This window comes from Prionailurus viverrinus, chromosome D1, assembly GCF_022837055.1.
Source record: "Prionailurus viverrinus isolate Anna chromosome D1, UM_Priviv_1.0, whole genome shotgun sequence".
NCBI lineage: Eukaryota > Metazoa > Chordata > Mammalia > Carnivora > Felidae > Prionailurus > Prionailurus viverrinus.
Genome location: NC_062570.1, coordinates 103,349,554 through 103,373,979, shown reverse-complemented (window position 1 = coordinate 103,373,979; position 24,426 = coordinate 103,349,554). Strand labels below are relative to the sequence as shown.

The following is a 24,426-nucleotide window of genomic DNA, read 5'->3' as shown; positions in this document are numbered from 1 at the left end:
TAATAAATTGTGGAACATCAATACTATTAAATAGTCACAAAAAGTATAAGTATGAACATGACCTTTAAAAAGAAAAATGTTGGGACGCCTGGGTGGCTTAGTCAGTTCAGTGTCCGACTTCGGCTCAGGTCACGATCTCACAGTTCATGGGTTGGAGCCCCGCCTCCGGCTCTGTGCTGACAGCTCAGGGCCTGGCACCTGCTTCGGAGTCTGTGTCTCCCTCTCTCTGTGCCCTTCCCCCGCTCGCGCTCGGTTTTTTTCTCTCAAAAATAAACGGAAATGTTACAAAAAATTTTTTAAAAGAAAAACGTTTATAACCTACCATTATGTGGAAACTATGGCAAGGATGTAAAAGATGTTTGTAGGAATGAGGTCATCGGAACAAATAAATGTATCTGTGTGGGACAGAAAGGAAAATGGGTCTGAGTACAGCCCCCATATGCACTTACCCACCCATTCAGTCATAAGAACCAGCACAGATTTACTTGGCCATTGCCACAAATATAAAAGGCAAGCTGTCTTCACTCACATAGATTTTAGATATCTTGGACCTTTATGGAAAAATCTGATTTGCTTATTTTGGCTTCAGAGAAGACCTTTCCACGTGAAGTTGCCTCTGCCCTAAGCCTTTTTTTCCCTTCCTGTGGCTGGCACATCATTTCGTAGATCTGTTCATTGCCTCGCAGAAGCCTTCCTGGAACGCAGAATAGCCCTCTGCACCCGTCTTGCCTAGAACATCACTCTCTTCTGCTCTCTCTCCCATTACCCTTACCCCATTCTGCTTCTTCTCTATAGCACCCACCCCTCTGGCATGTTATTAAATGTGCGTATTCTTGGGGTGCCTGGGTGGCTCAGTCTGCTAAGCCTCCGACATCAGCTCAGGTCATGATCTCACGGTTCGTGGGTTTGAGCCTCGTGTCGAGCTCTGAGCTGACAGCTCAGAGCCTGGAGCCTGCTTCAGATTCTGTGTCTCCCTCCCTCTCTGCCTCTCCCCTGCCCGCACTCTGTTTCTCTCTAAAATAAATAAACATTAAGAAAAATTTAGCATGCGTATTTTTCTAATGTTTATTTATTTTTGAGAGAGAGACAGAGCATCAGCAGGGGAGGGCAGAGAGAGAGGAAGACACAGAATCCGAAGCCGGCTCCATCCAGGCTCTGAGCTGCCAGCACAGAGCCCGCCGTGGGGCTGGAACCCACCAACCGTGAGATCGTGACCTGAGCCGAAGTCGGACGCTCAACCAACTGAGCCACCTGGGCGCCCCAAATGTGCGTATTCTTATTTATTGCTTGCGATCTGTTCTCCCCTCTCCAAGAACACAATCTCTGTGAGGACAAAATAGTTGTCTATTTTGTACACTGAAGTATCCCGAGAGTTGGAAGAAGGGCCTACCTCACAGCAGGAGTTCAATAAATATTTGTTACATATTGACTAAAAATGTATTGTTGATAATGGACATGAGACAAGGAGGCTGAACGTGGCTAAAAATAAATGGCAGCAATGGTGAGAAGGTATGTGATTTTAAGTCCATGAAGTCTGGAGGGAGGTGGGAAGGCAGAAACAAGTAAGAAAAACATGGCAAGGCAGAGTTGGAAACGTAAGTATAATTACAAAACAAAACAAAACAAAACACCACCTTTTAATGACTAAGAAAGTATCAGCAGAGAAAAAAGTTAATCAAGAAACAAAAACAAGTAAGATAAGAGGAAATGAGGCCATAGACCAGAAGGAATGATTATGGAAAAATCCTTCATAAATTTTCTGCTTCTCAAGAAAAAGGCACCCACCGTTCATAGAAGTTTAGAGCTGAAAGGATCCATGATGTCTATTAATCAATGACCTCGCACCCCACATGAGGAGCCCATGTTAGAGCTTCAGTATTTGCCAAAGATGAAGGAGCCCCATGGCAGAGCTGTAACTATACTCTAGATCCCCAGATGCCTAGGCTAGTGCTGAATTAGTGCATCGCACATACGCCGTGAGTGCAGGCTGAAATGAACATGGGCATTCAACAATGCTCACTGGGAAACTGTCTGGAACACAACGTCAGAAAGTTCCCTGGCGGGTACAGGAAAGGAATGAGGAGACCCTCATGGAATTCTCGGATAGTAAATGTCTACAGTGGCCACACAGAAGAGTTGCCCATTGGCAACTGGCTGAGTTCGTCAACTCAGAAAATAATTTTCCTCAAATACTTTTCTCTAGCTGGGTTCAGTTTGAGGGGAAACCATTGGGGAAATTCCTCCTCTTTGGGGACTCATTAATTTTAAAGACCTTTTACAAAGGACACTAAATGATCTGACTAGATCAGACAAGACTGGACTCTGAGTGGCTGTACCAGAATTTATTTTCTATGGTTAAGGAAGAGACTAGACTTCTAATTCCAAACTTGAATTAGGATTATTCGACAGGATCATCCTTCCAAAGGATATCTCTCTTACCCTACTTCACCTTGACCATAAATTTCTAAGAGGGTCTCTTCTCCTGAATATTAGCATGTAGAGGAAACTTCTCTGTTTTTACCTGGATATTGTAGGTATCACATAGCATCTACTTCTCCTCTCCAGGACATATTGCACCATGCAAAGTTCATGGATCCTCACTGCATTTTATCCTGTAAAAGTCAGTGAACTCTGAGAGAGAGCTCCTTTATCCTACAGGGTGGGAACTGAGCAACTCAGAAAAAAAAAAGGAAAATGGAAAAAAAAGGTAACCTTCTCTTTAGTGAATTTCCTTAGAAGGCTGATGGAATGAAGCAAATTTCAAAATGGTAAGAGAGCATCTCAAGAGACTTAATTCCTTTGATTGATTTGATTTAGATTTTATTTTTAAAAATAATAATAGAGAACACAAATTCCTACAATGTTTACTATTGGGGAAAAATACTCATGTATATCAATATTAAATTGTGGAAAACCAATGAATTATCAGAGTGTGTGTTACTATCCACTTTCACAGATACAGAAAAGGAAACTCTGATAAATGATTGAATTGCTCAGTTTCATATACCTGATAAGTATAAAGCCAGTATGAAACACGTCTTTTGCCTTTTCTTTCACTATTTCCTCCTTGGGACCATCCTAAAGAGTATAGCATGAAACCCACTTTTTTCCAGTAACGTTATTAAATCATAAGCAATTTAATGGTGCTATGTGAAAACCAAAGTATTCCATGGTGAAAATAGTTGGAAATTTTTCAGGCAAAATTAAGCTATTTGCTTTACAATAGGACCTCAGAGAACTTTATTGTACTAATATGCATCGTGAGCCTTGAGGAAGAGTGTGAATGTTTTCAATGTCATCAAACTCATTCCTGAAGCATCGCCAACAGCTCACGTTCTAAGGAACACAGTTTCAAAACTGGTTCCTCAGAAGATGTTTAAATTCTCTTCTCAGGTGCTTTGTTTCCTTATAAGGCTGAATTTGGCAATTAAGTCATAATTTTCTTAGATCCCTCTACATAGCTGAGCCCAAGACTTGAGTTCATAACAGACACTCAATAAATGTTCACTTGATTTATTTATGGGTAAGGTACCATGCATGACCTTAGAGTTGAGATGAAGGGGTTTTCTGGAAGTTCACAGAGGGAGCACCTATCTCTAGAGTTGGGGGAAAATGAGAATCAGGAAAAGTTTTCTGGGGAAGAACTGAACTGAGCTCTGAAAGAGGAGTAGGATGTATCTAAGGGAAATAGTTTGGGGGGCAGGAGATGTATTAAAGAGCTCTCAAAATATTTGGCAAAAGATGTGGCCTCCCTTACCTGTGTGCACAGTAGTAGTCTGAGTCTGGGCATGTTTTTTAGCAACACTACCAGAGTCATACCAAGTATCCTGTTTTGCCTAGATGTTTGCAGTCTCTAGGTAAGTTAAGCAGCCTTTGATATAGGTGAAAAGTGAGGTATTGATATAAATAGACTCTACTCTCTGCTAACTAATACATCCAGTGTGGATTCTGGCCTCAGGTTTGCCCATAACCAGCCACATGCCTTTGGACAAGGCTTCATCTTGGTGGACCTCAGTTTTTGCATGTAGGATACAAGAGGATAGAACTGATGTCTCTTGAGTCCCCTTACAGTTCCCAGATATAAGGATTCGACTTTCTGTTTTATTTTTTTTAATGTTTATTTATTTTTGAGAGAGAGAGAGAGATTGTGTGAGCAGGGGAGGAACAGAAAGAGAGGGAGACACGGAATCCAAAGCAGGCTCCAGGTTCTGAACTCTCAGCACAGAGCCCGACGTGGGGCTCAAACTCACAAACCGTGAGATCATGACCTGAGCCAAAGTCAGACGCTTAACTGACTGAACCAACCAGGTGCCCCTGCATATTTTCTAAAAGAGTACACGTTTGACCTATGGCAGGACCTGGCCGTGGTTTCATGGTTCCCTGACATTTTCAAAAGTGTTTCTGTGTTACATGCATGCTGTTTATGCGTTGCCAGGATGCAATACATTACAAACTCCAATACTGCTTCATTGGCTATTGAGGAATAATCATTACCTGAGTTTCCCAACATTCTCAAACTTACTGGCTCAACATGTACATCAGTGCTTCCCACTACTCATCAACTGAATCTATCCCACCCGAGCCCTGCTTTATGCCCTGTAGCAGACAAACTAAATAACCACTGTACTGAGGAAGTCCCAGTCAAGGTGGAGCTGGAGGAATTGCAGGCTAACTGGGCTGTAGAAGGAGCCACCCGACGTTGACTTTTAAAGGAAGTTTAAAGGGCACTAAATTTAACCACAAAATAATCCGATTTAGTTTGAATCAAATCAATGGCCATAGGGATACACTGATGAACAAGAGAGACATTCTTGCCCTTAAATATCGCTTAAATGTAGCCCTGACTGAAATGTTTATCAGACGGGCACTACCAGAGTTGAGTGCTTTAAGCATGAACTCCCCAGGGAAGGAATACAAGTAGCTGGAAATCAAGTGAATTCACAGGTAGTGATGATAACAGGGTTGGGAGGTTCTTTGAGAACAGCAGAGTGAAAAACCTTTGAAAATGAACCCTGAAGAGGAAAGCCCTATTTTGTAAACACAAACTCTGTTGCGTCTGGTTTTTCAATAGGCTATGTAGACCCACCTTGGATGTGTGTGCGAGTTGCTCCTTGAAATCACCTTGTAGTGACTTGTCCTGGCAGACATCAGGTTCCAATACTACATGTCTTACTTTATCCCCAGATTATGTCTTGTACCAAATCTCACATGTTCTCATGAGGTACAGTGCTGCACATTCAATGCCCATGTCTTAATCCGATAGAATCATTTTGAAATGTTTTCTTGAATCCAGATCTCTTATGTGGTTTTCACCACACATAATTATAATTATTTTACTGAAATCTCACTTCCACTTTGTTTTACTCTTCCTGATTTTCTGTTACTATTATTATTCAAGGTTTATGAGAGCAACTGTACAACCTGGAAGGATTCAACTGTAGAGGAAGCTCTTCCACTCTGGAAGAGACAAGAATGAAGGGTAAATATCCAAAGGAAACTCACCACCGTGAGAAAAGAGAGGGGAGGGCAGTTGGACGCTTGCTATGCCCCAGACACATTATTTTTTGAAATATTTAATCTTCATAAATTCCCTATTAGGCACCAGATTCACTTCCTCCATCATACATTAGAGAACCAAGGCTTACCAAGTAACATAATTAATGTGAAAATTAAATTAGCAAATATAAGGGGACTAGATTTCAAAACCAGATCTTATTGACTACAAAAATCCGTGTGACTGACACTCTACCAGCCCTCCTTCCCAACACCATGTTGAAACACCAATGCACAGAGGAAAAATTTTAATTTGCTATATGATTGCCAAATTGTGTATGTTCATTATAAAATTTGTAAGGACAGAGAAGCGTAAGTCATAAAGAAAAAGATTCTCAATCCCACTCACCCATCAATATCTATTATTAACATTTTTAAAAATGTTCTTTCAATTTATGAGCAGATATAATTGTTTTTTAAATGGAATCATGATGTAATGCTTTTTTTATAATCTGCTTCTTCATGAGTCTTCTAGATCTTATTAAATAATTTTCTGCAACATCGCTTTTTTTTCAGGAATAGAATTTAGTGATTCATCACTTACATATAACGCCCAGTGCTCATCCCAACAAGTGCCCTCCTTAATGCCCATACCCGTTTAACCTATCCCCCCACCAACCTCCCCTGCAGCAGCCCTCAGTTTGTTCTCTGTATTTAAGAGTCTCTTATGGTTTGTCTCCCTCTCTGTTGTTATATTATTTTTGATTCCCTTCCTTTATGTTCATGTGTTTTGTATCTTAATTCTCACATATGAGTGAAATCATATATTGCAAATGGCAAGATTTCATTGTTTTTTATTGCTGAGTAATATTCCATTATATATATATATATATATATATATATATATATATATATATACCTCATCTTCTTTATCCATTTATCCGTCGATGGACATTTGGGCTCTTTCCATACTTTGGCTCTTGTCAATAGTCTGCAATATCATTTTTAAATGATTACATGTTCTCTCACATGGATTAACCATTTTCTTATTACTGATATTTTGGTTGACACAGTTTTTCACTGTTATATTGAAAACTGTAATAATTTTATGCACAGACTCATAAATAGTCTATAAGAATAAATTTTTTAAAAGAATATCACTGAAGCAAAATGTAGGCATTTACTCAAGTCTCCTATTACATATCTCCAGATTATACTTCAGAAATTTTTCTAGCACCTTCTACTTCCACTAACAATAGTCAGGGATGTGTCTCTCCTTGAAACTTTAACAACAGCAGGGATTGGGGCGCCTGGGTGGCACAGTCGGTTAAGCGTCCGACTTCAGCCAGGTCACGATCTCGCGGTCCGTGAGTTCGAGCCCCGCGTCGGGCTCTGGGCTGATGGCTCAGAGCCTGGAGCCTGTTTCCGATTCTGTGTCTCCCTCTCTCTCTGCCCCTCTCCCGTTCATGCTCTGTCTCTCTCTGTCCCAAAAATAAATAAATGTTGAAAAAAAAAAAAAAAAAAAAAAAAAAAACAACAGCAGGGATTATCTTTTTTTCCACTACTGTCAGTTTATAAGCAGAAAATAGTATCTGATCTTGTTTCATTGTATATTTATTTGAGTATTAATGACATTGGATTTGCATATATTTGTTTGCGTTTGCATATTTCTTTTTTGAATTGCCTGTTCAGATCCTCTATTTGTTTTTCTATTGATGGGTTTATTTTTGGTGAATTATATAAGATTCCACCTTCTATTTAGTTTGCTTATTTTATTTTTGACCCACAGATCTTTTAAATTTTTATTCTGTCAAAATATCAATCTTTTTATGCGTGCAGCACATTTGCTTGCAAATCATCTGTACTCTTTGGACTGAAAAACGTTCATCTTCACTATCTTGTAGTTTTCTTCCTCTTTTTAAAATATTTGAATCTTAAGTCCATCAGAAATAAATGTTGATACATAATGTGTTAGGGAGTTCTTTTTTTTAAATGATTAGCCCATTGTCCTGAGTCCATATCAGGAAACTGTTGGTCCTCTCGAATTGATTTGAAATAGTGACAATAGTTCGTATCCATTGCATGTATACTCTGTGCCTGGACTGTTCTAAGTACTTTTATAAAATAATTCCTTTGACAAAGTCTGACAACAACCTACAAAGTAGATACATGTATTTTCAGATCCATTTTACAGATAATAAAACTGATGCACATGATAGACAGAAGCAATATAACACAGTGATTAAGACAAGAGACTCTGGAGCCAACTTACGTTTAAATTCCCATTCCGGCACGTGCTAGCTGTGGTGACAGCTTTGGGCAAGTTACTTAACCTCTCTGGGCCTCAGTTTTCTCATCCATACAACAGGTACAAGAGCCCCTTTTTAGAGGACTGTTGTGAAATAAGTCAAGGAATGTAAACTGCATAAATCAATGCCTGACCAAATGAATGCTATCAAACGATCGGCTACTGTTAATGATTCTTTCTGTTCTAACGTGCTGGATCTCTGGTGCTCTACGAATGCCATTTTGATTTATGACGTAACATAGGATCTATTTTATAACATATGATCATTTGTGATCTATTTTAACATCTTGTGATGCAAATTCTGTTCTGTGATGGCACTCATTTTTTTTTTTAGCTCTCTTGTCTTTCCACCTGTTTATTCTTCTAGGGATTTTGATAGGAATTTCATAGAAATTACACATTCCTTCAGAGCCAGTTAACACTAAAATATTGGGTTTTCCATCCAGCCATGTAACAGTTTTCTTCAAATAGTTCCTACTTGTTACTCCTTAGGTTTATTCCCTGGTGTCTTATTTATTATTCACTCATTCCTTTTGGTGGTTGTTTGAGGGAAGGGCACTTTCTTTTTAAAATTTTTTAAGTTTATTAATTTATTTTTGAGAGAGAGAGAAGGAGAGAGAGGGAGCAGGGGAGGAGCAGAGAGAGAGAGAGAGAGAGAGAGAGAGAGAGAATTCCAAGCAGGCTCTGTGCTGTCAGCACAGAGCCCGACACAGGGCTCAAACTCATGAAACGTGAGATCGTGACCTGAGCTGAAACCAAGAGTCAAATGCTTAACCGACTGAGCCACCCAGGCGCCCTGGGAAAGGCACTTTCTAACTAACATTGATTAAAAAACAAAACAAAACAAAACAAACAAACAAAACCCAGAAAGCCCTAAGATCCAAACAAAGCATGAAGTACGTACTTACCATAATCATTTACTTTAACTTAAAATATTCAAAGGGGAACCTATTCATCAACCTTTGGATCTAAAGCCGAGGGCTTTGAGTTTGTATCACCTGAAATCAAAGCCTTGATTCTCAGGATATGTTAATTCCAGTTTTAGCTTTTGTAACGATGGAGTGAACATTTAGACCCATGGCAGATATGAATATGAACTTACTGAAAATTGTATCATTTTCACTCCCAGTCTTTCATTGTTCTGGCACACACCGTATCCCACAAAAATTTTTAGCAACCTGTAATTATCAGGTGTTTCTTAAGCAGTCCATTGTTAATTTTCATAATTTATAGCCACGTAACATCTTATCAGGTTTTGTCATACGTAATAAAATCACATAATTACAAAATGACTAGCCAGTGGACTGACTATCGGGTTGGTCCTAATTTTTCAATTGGTTCTGTTGTGTTTTCAGTTCATGAAATCCTCTATCCCCTTTTTTCTGTCCCCTTGCATTGGCTCAGTCACAAAATGTCATGCTAAACCAAAGTAATGCCAGCCTTTCTAGGTCTCTGTGTGTACACTGGGTGGATGTGCCTATGATGTAAATATGAGACTCTGTCTTTAATGGAACATCAACTTCATTTAAACTTGTTTGCAGAAATTAAACATTTACTTTTCTTATTTAAGCCACTTCATCTTATATGCTTGTTCACATTTTCCTTTGTTTCAGCCTTTTGTTCTCTGCACTATATGTACTCTTTTAATCGGGTCATTTGGGATGGATATGCTGTGACTTATTCTACATATGATCATTATAGAAATATACGTTTGAATAGGTATTTCTGTGATTAGTCACATCCGAATATCTCTTGAATCCTTCCTTATACAGATTGAGGATATTATTTCATTATTATTTTATTTCTCCCATCACTCCCTATCAGTTTCCCAATGAATATAATTCATGGTTTTAAATGTGAGGAATTATCGGGACACCTAGGTGGCTCACTTGGTTAAGCGTCCAACTTCGATTCAGCTCATGATCTCGCGGTGAGTTCGAGCCCCACGTCGGGCTCTGTGCTGACAGCTCGGAGCCTGGAGCCTGCTTTGCGTTCTGTGTCTCCCTCTCTCTCTGCCCCTCCCCTGCTTGCACTCTCTCCCTTTCTCAAAAATAAATAAACATAAAATTTGTTTAATGTGAGGAATTATTTTAATGTTTTCATTTTATATTATGTATGTTTTCGAGCACTATTCGGGGAATTTTTTTTTCTTTGAATAATATTTGTATTAACCATTTAGTGTTAAATATATATATTTACTATTTGATTATTCAAATCGAGTTTTTCCATTACAACTTCCCCAGTCCTGGATTATGTATCCTGATTAGTCACCCAGCAGCACAGAGTCTTTGTTGAGAAATTATTTCAATTGTATTTAGAACGACATACTTCCTAAACCCTTGTAAATCTGAGAGAGTCTGTCTGTTGCTTTTGAACCTAAATCGCTAAAGCCTGGGTAAAGAATTCTTTGACACCAGTTTGTTTTTCTTAAACCTATAGATATGACTTTATTGTCTCTTGGGTTTTTATATTAAAAATCAAGTTGTAGTAGCCGAAGGTGCTTAATTTATACGTACTTTTCCCTTCCTAGATGCTTTTAAAGTTCTTTTCTTACTCGCCTGCGTGTTCTAATGTCTATTTCAATTCTGCTACTGCATTTTTAGTTTCCTTATTGCCTTTTCTTATCTCTAGCAGGTCTACCTTCATTTTCCCTTACTCCCTACAGTCCCCTTCTAGGTGAATCTGTCCTGGCCCTAAAGTTTAGGTTCATGCCTGGAAATTTAGAAAAAATATTTAAACGAGAGGAAATATATAAAAAGTGTATCTCAGAAAGGACTGGAATAAAAGGTGTTTGCCCAGTTTTATCTGAGCCAAAATAATGGGATGAAAAGTGAACTCAAGAATAAATTGCAATACAGCCGTAAAATGGAATACTCTAAAACAACAGAAATGATAACAAATGTTACATGGAACAGCAGAAATAACTTTGCAGACACAATGTTGAAGCCGGTCACAAGACAGTACACGCTTTATCATCACACGTAGGAATTGAAACGTAAACCGATCTGCAGTGACCAAAGTTGAAAGGGCGGTTTACCTTTGTAAGGTAGAAAGTCAGGAGACAGGAGAGATGGGTGTAAGTTTCTGGAATTGTTCAATTTGTCCCTCTTGATAGTGGCTATACTAGTGTATTTACAGTGCAAAAAATTCAAGCCCTACACTTAGGATTTGTGAATGCCTCTGGTTGTTACATTTCACTAAGAATGTTTACCAAAAAAAACGCATCCGTTTGTCTAATTTAAAAAACATCTACAACCGCACAACTGTTGGATGAAATGCAAGCAAAGATTTAGCCCTTGTCAATTAGATGTAAAATACCAGTGTAAAAAAAAAAAAAAAAAAAAAAAAAGACATTTCACCAAAGAATATCTATAAGTCTTTGGCACAAGGAACTCTACAGATTACTATCTATCCCATTTTTGAAGATTCCTTGGGAAAACATATACCGTAGCCTCTAGTGTGAATTCATCCCAAGCACTGAATTTGGAAACTGGATACTAAATGCCAAATCAGAAATCAAATTTAAAATGTCTGCTTTTCTTCCCGCAATAAAACAACTCAGCGAAGGAAGATCCGGCCCTTTCTGTCGCTCTCTTGCAGGGGACATGTTTGCCAGGAGCCCCGTCCTCAACCAATCCGGCCCCGCCGAGTTCGTGTTCCGCGCGTTCACCACCGTCCCCGAACTGCAGGCCCTCCTCTTCCTCCTCTTCCTCCTGCTCTACTTGATGATCCTTTGTGGCAACGCGGCCATCGTCTGGGCGGTGCGCACACACAGCTCGCTGCACACCCCCATGTACTTCTTCCTGTGCAACCTGTCTTTCGTAGAGATCAGCTACACCACAGTGGTGGTGCCTCTGATGCTTGCCAACCTTTGGGGCGCCCGGAAACCCATTCCGCTGGCTGGCTGTGGGGCCCAAATGTTCTTTTTTCTCACGCTGGGCGGCGCTGACTGCTTCCTCTTGGCAATCATGGCATACGATCGCTACGTGGCCATCTGTCACCCGCTGCGCTACACCCTCATCATGACCCAGAAGCTGTGCGTCCGGATGGTGCTGTGCGCCCTGGGCCTGGCCCTCGTCCTCTCCCTGCAGCTCACCTGCTTGATCTTCACCTTGCCCTTCTGCGGGCACCGCCGGGAAATCAACCACTTCCTGTGCGACGTGCCTCCCGTCCTGCGGCTGGCCTGCGCCGACATCCGCGTGCACCAGGCGGTGCTCTACGTGGTGGGCATCCTGGTGCTGACCGTCCCCTTCCTGCTTATCTGTGTGTCCTACGTGTTCATCGCCTCCGCCATCCTGCGCATCCGCTCCACCGAGGGCCGCCGCCGGGCCTTCTCCACCTGCTCGTCGCACCTCACCGTGGTCCTGCTGCAGTATGGCTGTTGCAGCCTGGTCTACCTGCGTCCCCGCTCCAGCACCTCAGAGGACGAGGACCGCCAAATCGCCTTGGTCTACACCTTCGTCACCCCCTTACTCAACCCGCTGATTTACACCCTTAGGAACAAGGATGTCAAAGGTGCCCTGAGGAATGCCATCGCCAGTAAAGCAGCCTCGGACACCCGTTGAGGCTTAAGGGGCCTGGGGGTGGGTGTCTGTCAGTGGCCGTGATAATGGACTCTGAACAACGAATATGGAATTCTCATGCTTACCTCCCCCACACTTTGCAGTTGACGTTTCTTTTTGCCGTATTGGCCCCATGTCCACAGTCTGTGCTCATTTTCTTGAAGTGCTTGAATAAGATTTGGAAAATGTGGACAAAAACCTCAATGCAGGAGAGCTAGTCTGCGGGCCCTACTTTAAAGGTTCAGAGCTCAGTCGGGGCAATTGCTTCGTCAGGACCTCCCCCCACCCCCCAACACATGCATGCTGGGACTAAAGCATCACAGACGCCCTGCCTCCTGAGAAGGCGATGATACTGAGGTATCCTGTGAACGACGCCTCCAGTTAGATGTGTTCCTACAGACATAGACCTTACTAAGAGAAATACACTGTATTGTTGTTTTAGATACGAACGTGTGGCAAACAGAAGCTTATCTAATGCATCAACTTCCTTCCTTCCATACATCCCAATGGGTTGCCTTCATAGTCCTTCATTGTGCCAGGAAGCGGGCAGGAATTGGCATCCATTGACTGAGCAGGACGCCAGCGCTGCGGGTACAAGCCCTCCGTGCCCTTGTTGGCTTTCCTGCAGCTTTACTCTGCTTCCTCACCTCTTCCGGTGCCTTCTTAACGGCTACTGGTCGAAGACCCGCTCAGCAGGTGGCGCCACTGGTCCTCCCACCGCGGCACGTCCTGCAGCCCCTTGGTGGTTCCATCCTCCTGCACCTGCTTGCTCCCTGACCATAGGCAAACCCTGTAGAATTCGCTCCTCGGTGCCTTGCACAGCTGGCTTCATGCTGCCCAGCCTTCCTGAGGAACAATGAAGTAAAGAGGGATCCAAGGACAGTTCTTAACAGAAATTACCTGCTCCAGAACAGTTGGGGGCAGACACGACCTGTCAGGGAAGGGACTGGATGTTGCCCATTAGGCTGACTTCAGCTAGTGACCCCAAGAAGTAAGTGTCAGCCAGGGGATACTAAAACTCACCTAAGGACTTGGTAAAATGTTTCTAAATGCCATAGGGCTAAGTTTACCAAAGGCCTGAAAATGCTTCTTTTTACTAATTCAGTAATTCTCGTTCTAAAATCATAATGTCAAATAATTAAGGCTAACGTAAGTGGAACTAGAAGCCTGTTCCTTACCTTTATAAAACGAAAAGGCATTAAAATCTCACTTCCAGTGTTGGACACATGAATATAACATACTTACAATGCATTTCAATCAATATTAAACAACAAGGGGCAATGTTTCTCATCAGAACACTAAGTGGTAAGAGCCAGAAACAAACCTGTATGTATAACGGGAGCCCAGTTTGGTAAACACACATGTGCAGAATAATGAATAGACACACACCAAAAAGTTAGTGGTTCTTATCTGGGCTTTGTAGAATTATGGGTAATCGTTTCTTCTTTATTCATTCATGCATGTTTCCAAGTTTTGTAAAGTGAGACTGTGTTACTCTTGTAAGCAGATAAATGACAGTTTCTGTAAACTCCTATCACAGCACAATCCACCTTTCTTATTCTTCCTAAACTGGTGTATTTTTGTCTCAGTTACTTCTTCTCTTCATAATGACTGCTTTCCACGCTTTTAATTGTTTTCACGCTGATGTCACATGGGGGTCAGGAGAAGGACTACAAAGTGTTAAATATTCTGGAAACAGTCATGGATTTCACAATGTATGAGAAATGCCTTTGCTTCCAGCTAAATGCTGGAGGGAAGGAACAGAACTCTGGTTGGCAAGCTGCTTATCAACCTATGCAGGCCAAGCCACATCAGGACAGAATGAATCAATTACATGTGCACACTGTGCGAGACATTGTCGAGAATGCAAACATCAGGAAAGTTTCCAACTGTGTTTCCATGCCTCCTTTTGTTTTTATTTAAGGTCACAAATCATATAGAAAATTAACTTGGGGGGGTGGCGCCTGGGTGGCTCAGTCAGTTAAGCATCCAACTTCGGCTCATTTCACGATCTCACAGTTTGTGAGTTTCAATCCCGCGTAGGGCTCTGTGCTGACAGCTGGGAGCCTGGAACCTGCTTCGGATTCTATTTCTCCTTCTCTCTCTGCCCCTCCCCGACTTGTGCTCTGTCTCTGTGTCTGTCTCTCAAAAATAAATAAATGAAAAAAAATTTTTTTAGAGAACAAAAAAGAAAATTAATTCGGGACCCAAAAAGAAGGTGAACTGTTACTCTATCCAGATGAAGCTTCCAGAGAAATGATCAATCCTTTCAGCTGGATTACTGGGCTCCCCTAGTTACCTTCCTGGGCATATTTTAGCTGAATGGAAGCTCCTCCTTTTTGTCTTTTTTTCTTTTTTAAAAATTAAACATGACACTACATGCAGTACAAAATGGAAATCACTTCCATTCACTGAAATGACACTGCCTGCAAGTAACTTTGCCAGAAACATCGTTATGTCTTCTTAAACACTTTATCACTGATATGTTTGTCATACTGGATTTCTCCAAGTCCTTTCTCCTGGTTCAACGGGTGCATGAAAGGAAAGGTTAGCCACAGTGGTGAGAGTTTTGTTTCCATGTGCAAATTCCTTCCCAGCACTTCTCAAAAATAATTATTTATTTTTAAACCCAAATTCTGAGGAAAGGTATTTTGAGAAATTAGGGAAATTGGAAAAGGCATCGTAACTCTCCCGCAAGAATTAAAGCATAATAAGCAACACAGAGAGGCTACTGGTTTAGAGAATCCACGAATGTCCGGGGGAAAAGAAAGAGCAGGGAACATGACACACGGGGTCAGAGGTTAAGTTTACACGTTTGGGACCAGGAAAAGACCAGAACAAGAAGCACTGGGCAAGAAACCGTCATGACGGATCAGTCAATCTTGCCGGTAGCTGTTTCTGTGTGTGAGTTCGTGGCCCTGTCTGCTGCTAACTTTGAGTCATCCTTGCAAATAAAATAAATAGTCATAAGCCTATATGCCTGGGAAATTTTATACAAATCCTATGAGTGATGTTCTAAGAAATAACACAGTTTGGAGGCAAATAAGTCCTCAGATTGGCAGTTTTGACATGCGATCCTGCACAGAACTGTTGATACTAGTGGGAGACTGGAATGTGTCTTTCCTCAAATGCCACCTGGTAAGGCTCACGGGCTTTTTCCAGCATTTGCGTATTCACTGGTATTCACTTGGTATATAGTAATATACCTACTGTTTCTAACCATTGAACAAATTTTAGATGCCTACCATAATGAGTAAAGAAGATAAAGAATGGTGAGAACGGTTTTTATATGGCTTAATTTTGTACATTCCTGAAAATTCCCCAGAATTCCATTTTCTCCTTTCCACAGGTTGAAGACCAAGGAAACCATATAAGGAGTGTGTTACTTGTGTCCGTCTGTTTTATCCAAGCACGACTAACAAGTGTAGACGGAGAGATGGCTAGATAAGAGAAGGCCGGAATAAGAGAGATTATGTAACAACACATCCTGGGCAGACGGTTCACTTTGTGGATATTAGATGGGTCAGAAACAACCTGCAACAGCACATCATCAAACGTCACAACAGGTATTTTCACAATGACGACCACGTTCCCTTTCCTCCCTCCTCTCCCTCTCCCTCTCCCAGTAGCTACTTTGAAAACCACATTGTAAAATCATGGATTCTAGGGAAAATAATTAGAAGCTTGAAATAGGATGGTGATTATTCCTTGAACCTCTCTTTGCCCACCAGCTCCGACTTAAGACTTGTCTTAGTTGCTCCTTTTTGGTTTCTATCCAGCTCTCATGAGAAGGAAAAAAGTATGGTGCTCACACATGGGGGGAAAGAGGTTACTCAACAGAGATGGGCCACAGTGTTTTGTAACCATCCTCTGAGATCACAGCCCACATACTTGGTGATCTTTGTAAAATTGTTTTAGAAAGGCACCTCGATGCCATAATACAACAACCCCTTCAACGAATATTAATCATGGGTGTTCATTTACTCATTTTTAAACAAATGTGTAGAAAGAATCTACTATTTGCCAAAGTCTCTGACTTTATGGGTCTAATATTCCCGAGAGGGAAAGAGATAATACATCCATATGCTGGTGCTATGAAAATAGGAGGAGAGTGGTGATGGGGGCCAAGGATTTGGTATACACAAGAATGTTGAGTGATGGTGACTTGGGAATGAAAAGGGGACTGTATTATGTACCTGACACTGTGCTATATGCTGGAATTCATAGACAAAACACAAGATACCTGCTTTCAAGGAGTCTACAGACTATTGGGAACATAACCACACAATTATTAGTGTCTTACACATGGTGTAAGATGTGCCTGGGTCTTCCTCAACATAAGTTTTGGTGCTTCTTATGTGTATTCTCACAGAAGGGTTTATATTTTTTCCATGGCCAAGTTGCTCTTAGAAACTCTGGCTCCAAAATGTCTAAGACTCCCTCCCACCCATACATACGAGTCCAGAAGCCTCCAGCAAATCCCTGTGGCTGTACATAAGTGCCCACTGGCTTGTTCTATCCCGTGTCTTCTTATTTCTAAGATACCGCCACATATCTGGTCTCATCTCTCTTGTCGAGTGTGGACCAACTTCCTGTTAGACCAAGACATCTTGGAGGTCGATATCTTCCCTTTCGATGTTACCATATGTAGAAACATCCTTGGCTTCACGCTGCCTCCCAGCTTCTGCTTCCAGAATCCCAGCAAAGCTTTAACATCTCCACCTCTGCTTCTCTGGGAGAAATGACAAGGCAAGAAAAGATTTTTCCAGGAACTCCGATGCCATCATATATTCAAATTCCCCTTGAAGCACAAAAAGGAAAATGTACTGGCCTTATTTTGGTTTTATTATATTTTAATTGAAGTGCAAGCAGCATACAATAAAATGCATAGATTTCCAATGGCTTGGTTTCATGTATTTGGGCAACTGTATTCAATAATAAGATATTTTCATCACCCCAGAAATATCTCTTGCACCACCTTTCCAGTCAATTCCCCTCCCTGCCGAGTCAACCACTGTTCTGACTTCTATCACTGCAGATTAGCTGTGCCCATTCAGAAATTCCATATGAATGGAACCCACACAGTTTGTATTCTTTTTGTGTCTGGCTTCCTTCGCTTAACATGATGTTTTTGAGATTCAAACAGGTGGTTATGAATTTCAGCAATTTGTTCTTTTTTATATCTGAGTAGTATCCCAGTGTATGAATATACCACAATTGGTTAATCCAATTTCTTTATCCATTGTGAGCTTGATTCTAAAGTCTCATTTTTGTTTCTGGGTGTCTTATGCTAGACATGTGAAATGGGCACTTGTCATCAGATGGTTTCTCTGGCCCCCATACTCCAGTTCTCTGAACTCCCATGCCCCACTAGCCAGAGCTTAACACACCTATGTCTCAACCAGGCTTTTCTGGAGATATTTTGTTATCTGAGCCCTTGGTGATTTTATCAGTGTTTATCTCAAACCAGCTAAGAAAAAATGGCTGGGATTATGGAGCTTTTAAATTATACTGGACTGGAAACCACTTCATGCAGTTCTCTTTTTGGTTCTGCCCAAACTAATCAACTGATGTCAACAAGGCACCCATCCTTCTAGGGATCAATTTACTCATTTGTACAATGAGCGAGGTTTTAGTTGACCTTCGTGGTGCCCTCCAGCTCCAGATTCCATGACTTTGTTCGTGGAATGACTCCACACCATGTAATTTACGAGCGACTAGAAATGATTGATAAGGAATTGGTAAATGCAAAAGCAGCACCTTTCCCTGACATTAAAAGCGCTCCAAAATCAGGCCCCAAGGTACAACTTTTCAACTTTATTTCTTACTTCTTCTTAGGAACCTCAACCTTAACAACACTAGTCTCTTTACTGAACCCAGAACATGCCATGCATGGTCCCACCATGTGGCCTCTGCTCAGACCATTGCCCTGCTTCACAATCCCTCTCTGTGTCTCCCCACCCATGTACACCCTACCCATGTTAAAAGAACGACTCTGGTTCACGTCTTCCATGAGATATTTACTTACTACCCCAGTCCACAGATAACTCTCCGTCTCCTGGATTCCTGCAGCATTTTCTCTACCATGCTTGATAGCTGACGGCAATCACTGTACTTGTCTCCACCTGCCATTGGCAACTTCAAGTTCTTGCTTCTTTGTTCACATCTTGTATCTGCAAGTTAACCGTGAATGTCTAAGAGGGTAGAACCTGAGCGTTAACCCGCATGACTTCTCCCTAATACCTAAGCCAGAACTGGATATGGAGTAAAGTCTAAGTAATGTTTTGTTAATAAACTTTAAACAGATAAAACATAGTCAGAAGCTTAGGAGATTTTCCCAAGTCCTTCTCTTTCGATAGGGCTAACCCTCAGGTTCTACCTCCAAAATTTCACAGCATGGTAGAGAAAGGGGGTTTCCAGTTCCTGAAACCTTGAACCAGGATAATTTTGAACTCTGGAGGGAAGATTATAATGAGCAATCACGACAACCAGAACCCAAAAGGTTAGGACAACTATGTATCCTTACCCCTCGGGGAAGCAGAAAACAATCCAGATCAGCCAAAGTGCGATCCCAGAGTCAGAGAGTCTGATGACAAATGAAGGAGGGGGATGAGGAACTCAGCCAGAGCCTCAGGGCCAGCTAGAAACGGGAGGACTAGGACTTGTTTTGCTAATACTCTTGCTGTAGTTTTCCAAGAAACCAACACTGGCCACCCCCTTGATGGGATCTTCACAGGGACAACATCGCCCCCACGTGGGCAAAAATCAGTACTTGGAGGTGAAAAAAATCTTAGATATTCTAATGTTTTCTCTCCAAAGCTCACCTTTATCTGACAAAATCTTATTCCATAGTATTTAATGTCATGGGAGCTGGAGAGAATTGAAGATAAAAGATATAAAGGGTCCTTAAGAGGAGAGGGTACCTGGGCAATAATGAATACAAGGTTGAGAAATACTGCTCTGGGCTAAAGGGGCTTATCCTTCCCTTCTCAGAGTGTTTTCATTCCCTTGGAAAAATGGAAGCCCCGCAGTGTGGTATGAAGTGTAGAGATGAAAGAGGCCTGAGTACATCTGAGTGGCACAGAGGTGGGTTGGATTGGAAGCTAACCCTTCAAAGGACACTGCTCGCCTCCCAAACTCTGCCCTTTTTCCTAGGTGTCTCAGCCAGCAGACATCCACGTGAACCTGATTGCCAAACCTGCCCACACAAAGTCCCCCTCCTCTTCCAGACTCAGATTGATAGCCATGTTTCTGAACATGGTTCCTGACTTCCTGTGTGGCCATGGTTAAAAAAAAAAAAAACAACTACAGACCAAGGTGGAGTCACTTCTTCCGGTACAGTAAATCAAGACTTCACTGCAGTTTCAGCCTCTGCAGGAGTGGGGTTTTAAGCCAATCCTGGGATGTTCTGGTCAGCACCAGTAAGGTAATCTGTCAGAGGGACTCTCTCTCCCCCCTAGGAAGATAAGGTCATCTGCATGATGAGACCCGCCCCCCCTCCAGCCCTTCCTCCTAAAGGAAGATGACCTTGCCTGAAACAATCCTTTTCTTTCATTAATAACTTCCTTGTCCTACCCTCCTTCTTATAAAATCCTTTCATTTTGTAAAGCTCCTTAGAACCCCATTCTGCTTGCTAGTGGTATGGTGCCTGATTCATGAATCATTTAACGAAGCCAATTAGTTCTTCATATTTACTTGGTTGAATTTTTAAAGTTTATTTATTTATTTTTAGAGAGAGAGAGAGAGAGTACAAGTGGGAGAGGGGCAGAGAGAGGGAGGGAGAGAGAGAATCCCGAGCTGACTCAGAGCTGTCATTGGAGAGCCTGAAGCGGGGCTCAAACCCACGAACTGCAAGATCATGGCCTGAACTGAAGTCAAGAGCCGGTCGCTTAACCAACTGAGCCAGCTACGTGCCCCAAATTTTGCTTTCTCGCACCGCGAAGGAGCCAGATGGTGCAACTGGAAGTTCAGAAGAGTCAAGTCCCCAAGGTTGACGGGAAACAAGAGATGAGAAGGAACGAGGTACAAGAGCATCCTTTCCTTTTCTCTTCTCTGAACTCCTGGCTGCAGTGGCTCCTTCCCACATGCTGAGTGAACATGTCTGATGAGTAATCTCGGCCCCTCCACGCATGTGTGCAATCCCCTTGTGGTAAAGCATCTCACCACTTTGTTTGCATCTAGCCTCGCCTCCTTCCCTCAGTTGTCCTCACCTCCCCGGGGAGATCTTCCAAATAGAATGTCAAGATCGAAATTCCTGCTTTGGAGTCTGGTTTCTAGAAGACTCATGCTAAGTTGGCAGTTGTCTTAAGCATTTCAGGCTGTGTAACAAAACATCATAAACTGGGAGTCTTACAGACAACAAAGTTTTATTGCTCACACTTCTGGAGGCTAGAAGTCCGAGACGAAGGTGTGGGCAGTTTCCCTGTCTGGTGAGAGTCCACTTCCTGGTTCATAGATGGCCATCTTCTCCCTGTGTCCTCGAATGGTGGAAGGGGATGGGGGTCTCTCTGAGTCTCAGTTCTGAGGGCACTAATCTCATTCCTGAGGGCTCCACCCTCATGATTTAATCACCTCCCAAAGAACCTCCCCCCCGCCCCCACCGCCTGCTAATACCATCATCACCTGAGAGTTAGGTCTGAACATATGAATCTGAGGGGGACACAAACATGCAGACCATAACTGTAGTAGAAGGAGCTCATAAACATGTCAGGATTATGGTCCCACCCACATCTCCTTCCTACCTATAACTAGATAGATTGATATAACAGAACAGCTTGCCTTTTCTTTCTTCTTCATGATGTAGTTCTTTTAAATATTAGTCCTGAGTAACTATACAGTTAGTCTATAGGTTGAATTGTTTCCTGGTGAAGAGGGCGTGAGAGTTCCTGGTTTGGGTTGGAAATACCCGCGCGACATAATGAGGCACATGTAAGCATTAGAAGGGAGGTACTGATTTAGGTTGTGTCTCTGGCTATAGAGCATCGCTTGATCCTGCCCTCTTCAGGGTCTCTTTCTCCTGCCTTCCCAGCAAATCTGTGAACCACCTCAAATAATTTCAGTATGTTTCTTTTGTGTATCAAAAACCCAGAGTTTATTTCATTCTTTGGCAGCTAAGAGCCCTGAGTGCTGAACCACTGGACCCCGAGATTCCCTTCCAATGCTGACGTGCATTCACATGGCACAAAGACCATAGCCTCTCCCCTTCCACTAGAGACAGAATCTCTTTGTAGTCCTAACCCCCTAATGCAGGAATTTCACTTATTTCTTGAGGTATTTCTTAAGTGCTCCCCCTCTACTAGGCACTAGAGAGGAAACAGAAGGAATCCAAAGTATTTACCATCTCACTGAAAACCTAAGACACACAGCAAACAATTCACTTGGGGGATGAAGAGCCTCAACCAACAAGTGGGAAGGGGCACCTGAGGGCAAACAAAGAAACAAAACAACAGAGCTGCCTGGCTATTTCCCATTTTCCTCACCGAAGCTGGGATGTGAAAACAACCGTCTGTTTTGAGGAAAGCACTTCAGGGACACCATCCCAAATGACACTGAAAGAGCCAAATGTCCCACGAGAGCCCAGCACCATGACTTGTGCTTGGGGAAAAGAGTCTGGTTCTGAAAAATACCTAAGAGCTGCTCCCAGGCTCCCCGCTGCTACCCTGCCAACAATCAGTTAAGCTGCTGGGTTCAGATTCCAGTAACTTCCTGAGTTCTTATCATCCTTCAGAGGTGAGCCTGTTTAGACTTTAGCGCTGCTCTTAACCAGCGAGGAAGGTGCCTCAGGGACTCCATTTGTGTGGGACTGCTGGCAGGTGGGAGAGACAGGAGATTGTGACTCAAAACTACACATCGCCATTCTAGTCAAGCCCAAACCAGCCCAGGGCTTAGTGATCACAGGGCCTTAGAAGGCAGGTCTGTGTCTTGCCCCGAGGTTTCAATATCGATGCCTGCCACTTCTTTATCTCGTCATGGCTTTGGGTGGGAATCTCCCTTCAATAGATAGGCTTCCCCCCTCTGATTTGTTTTATATATATATTTAAGTTTATTTATTTATTTTGAGAGAGAGAGAGTGGGGGAGGGGCCGAGAGAGAGGGGAAGAAGGAGAATCCCAAGCACTATCAGCACAGAGTCTGAGGCGGGGCCACGAGGTCATGATCTGAGCCAAAATCAAGAGTCGGATGCTTAACCGACTGAGCCACCCAGTCACCCCCTCTCCCCTCTGACTTGTAAGCCAGCCTTCTCACGAGCAAGGAGACCTCAGATCTACTGCTCAGTCTCCACTGCCCTTCAGTTTGCCAGAATCCCAGAGGGGGAAGATTCCCGGGGTGTGGCCTCTTCATGGAAAGAAAAGTTATTTGGGGACACGATTATCTCGAATCTTTGAGAGATGAGTGAAGGGAGAGAAAGAGTAAGAGGAGGCAATACAAGCAGAGTAGAAAGACTGGGAGGAACCACATACCTCAGCCCTCAGCCCAGTGTTCTTCCCAGTCAGCTGCAAGGAAACCCAGACTTGGTTCAGTCTCCCTTCCCTGACTCTGGGCCGCACCTTGGGTGGTGCTTCTTGCTTTTCAGTCACTGTTAGTTTTAAAAGTAACTTCTACTTTGGGACTCAAGACCACTTCTAGGTTTGCAAAAGCCTGGACCAATTCAACACTTTAACTTCACACCCTTCAAAGTACTCATCCTCCCCCATGAGCTCAGGCAGCTTGGGGATATGCAGTGGGAAGGAAGAAGAAAGGGAGGGGGTAAGAGGACCAAAGTCCTCAAGTCTGCTGCCGTGGAATACGAACAGTCGGTGAGTTTCGCATGGCAGGCGTGCTCTGTCATGAGACCGGTTGGGGTTCTTCAGAGGCCTCCTTTCTGGGACTGCTTGCATCAAGGGCAATGCATTTTCTACCTGATCTTTTTATGATCCCTCTTTTGTAAGACAGCCCATCCACGACCTCACTGCTACGGCCTCCTCTGCCCCAGCAAGATCTTTTGGGTGGAGTCCCAACACAGTGGTCTGAGTCCAACAAGATCCAGGAGCACTCACTTGGCCTCTAGATAGGAAACTCACCTACTCATGCTATGCCATGGTGAGGGTGCAGAATTGCCCCCCACCATGCTTTCTCCCCTCCCCCAGCCACAGGTGGCTAATCCAGGGAGCCTCCCATCTTTATTTATTTTTAATATATGAAATTTATTGTCAAATTGGTTTCCATACAATACCCAGTGCTCATCCCAAAAGGTGCCCTCCTCAATACCCATCACCCACCCTCCCCACCCTCCCACCCCCCCATCAACCTTCAGTTTGTTCTCAGTTTTTAAGAGTCTCTTATGCTTTGTCTCTCTCTCCCACTCTAACCTCTTTTTTTTTCCCTTCCCCTCCCCCATGGATTTCTGTTAAGTTTCTCAGGATCCACATAAGAGTGAAAACATATGGTATCTGTCTTTCTCTGTATGGGGAGCCTCCCATCTTTAGAAGTGGCCCACAAACACAAGTCTTCAGGTTCTTACAAGTCCCCTAAACTTTCTCCGTTCACCTAACATCCAGCCACGAATGAAGTGAACTTCTGGTCTCCCTTCTTGTACACGTTCCCCAAGAGTAGCTTTTCTGGATCCTCCCCTTAACGTGAGTGGGCAGGAGCACCCACACTGCAGTATATTTCAGTAAGCTCGCTTGGTTCTCCTTCCCAACCTCTTCCCTCAGTGACTCTTCCCAGTTCTGTCTTCTTCAATTTCAAAATGAAAGCGAACGCTAGGAAAGGTATCAGGGCCATTTTCTTCATTTTTAAGTAATTCCTTCAAGGCTATCCAGCATCTTTAGAATATGGAGTACACCTCACCCATCGTCCTTAGTTTCAGGCTTTTCACTACATTTGGAACCCACTCTAACCATCACTGTCAGAGTCGTGTTCGAGTTTCAAACGTGTTCATTGAGAAATGTCTATCGTGGTGGCTCTGACTTTCCTTTCGAAGGCATTTCCTGAGTCTCTGAACCACTGACGTAGTTCCTTATTAAGTAATCTTTCTCCACCCCCCTCCAGCGGCTGCAGCCAAATGTTACCACACTGGCTTTTC

General features: G+C 42.8%; 1 protein-coding gene across 1 annotated transcript; it reads left to right on the top strand.

The window, feature by feature from the left end:
- Positions 1-11,406: 11,406 nt before the first annotated feature.
- LOC125146933 (olfactory receptor 10Q1) lies at positions 11,407-12,366 on the top strand. Its single transcript, XM_047823862.1, has one exon. It carries the CDS (start codon positions 11,407-11,409, stop codon positions 12,364-12,366), a length of 960 nt encoding a protein of 319 aa, XP_047679818.1.
- The last annotated feature ends 12,060 nt before the right edge of the window (positions 12,367-24,426 follow it).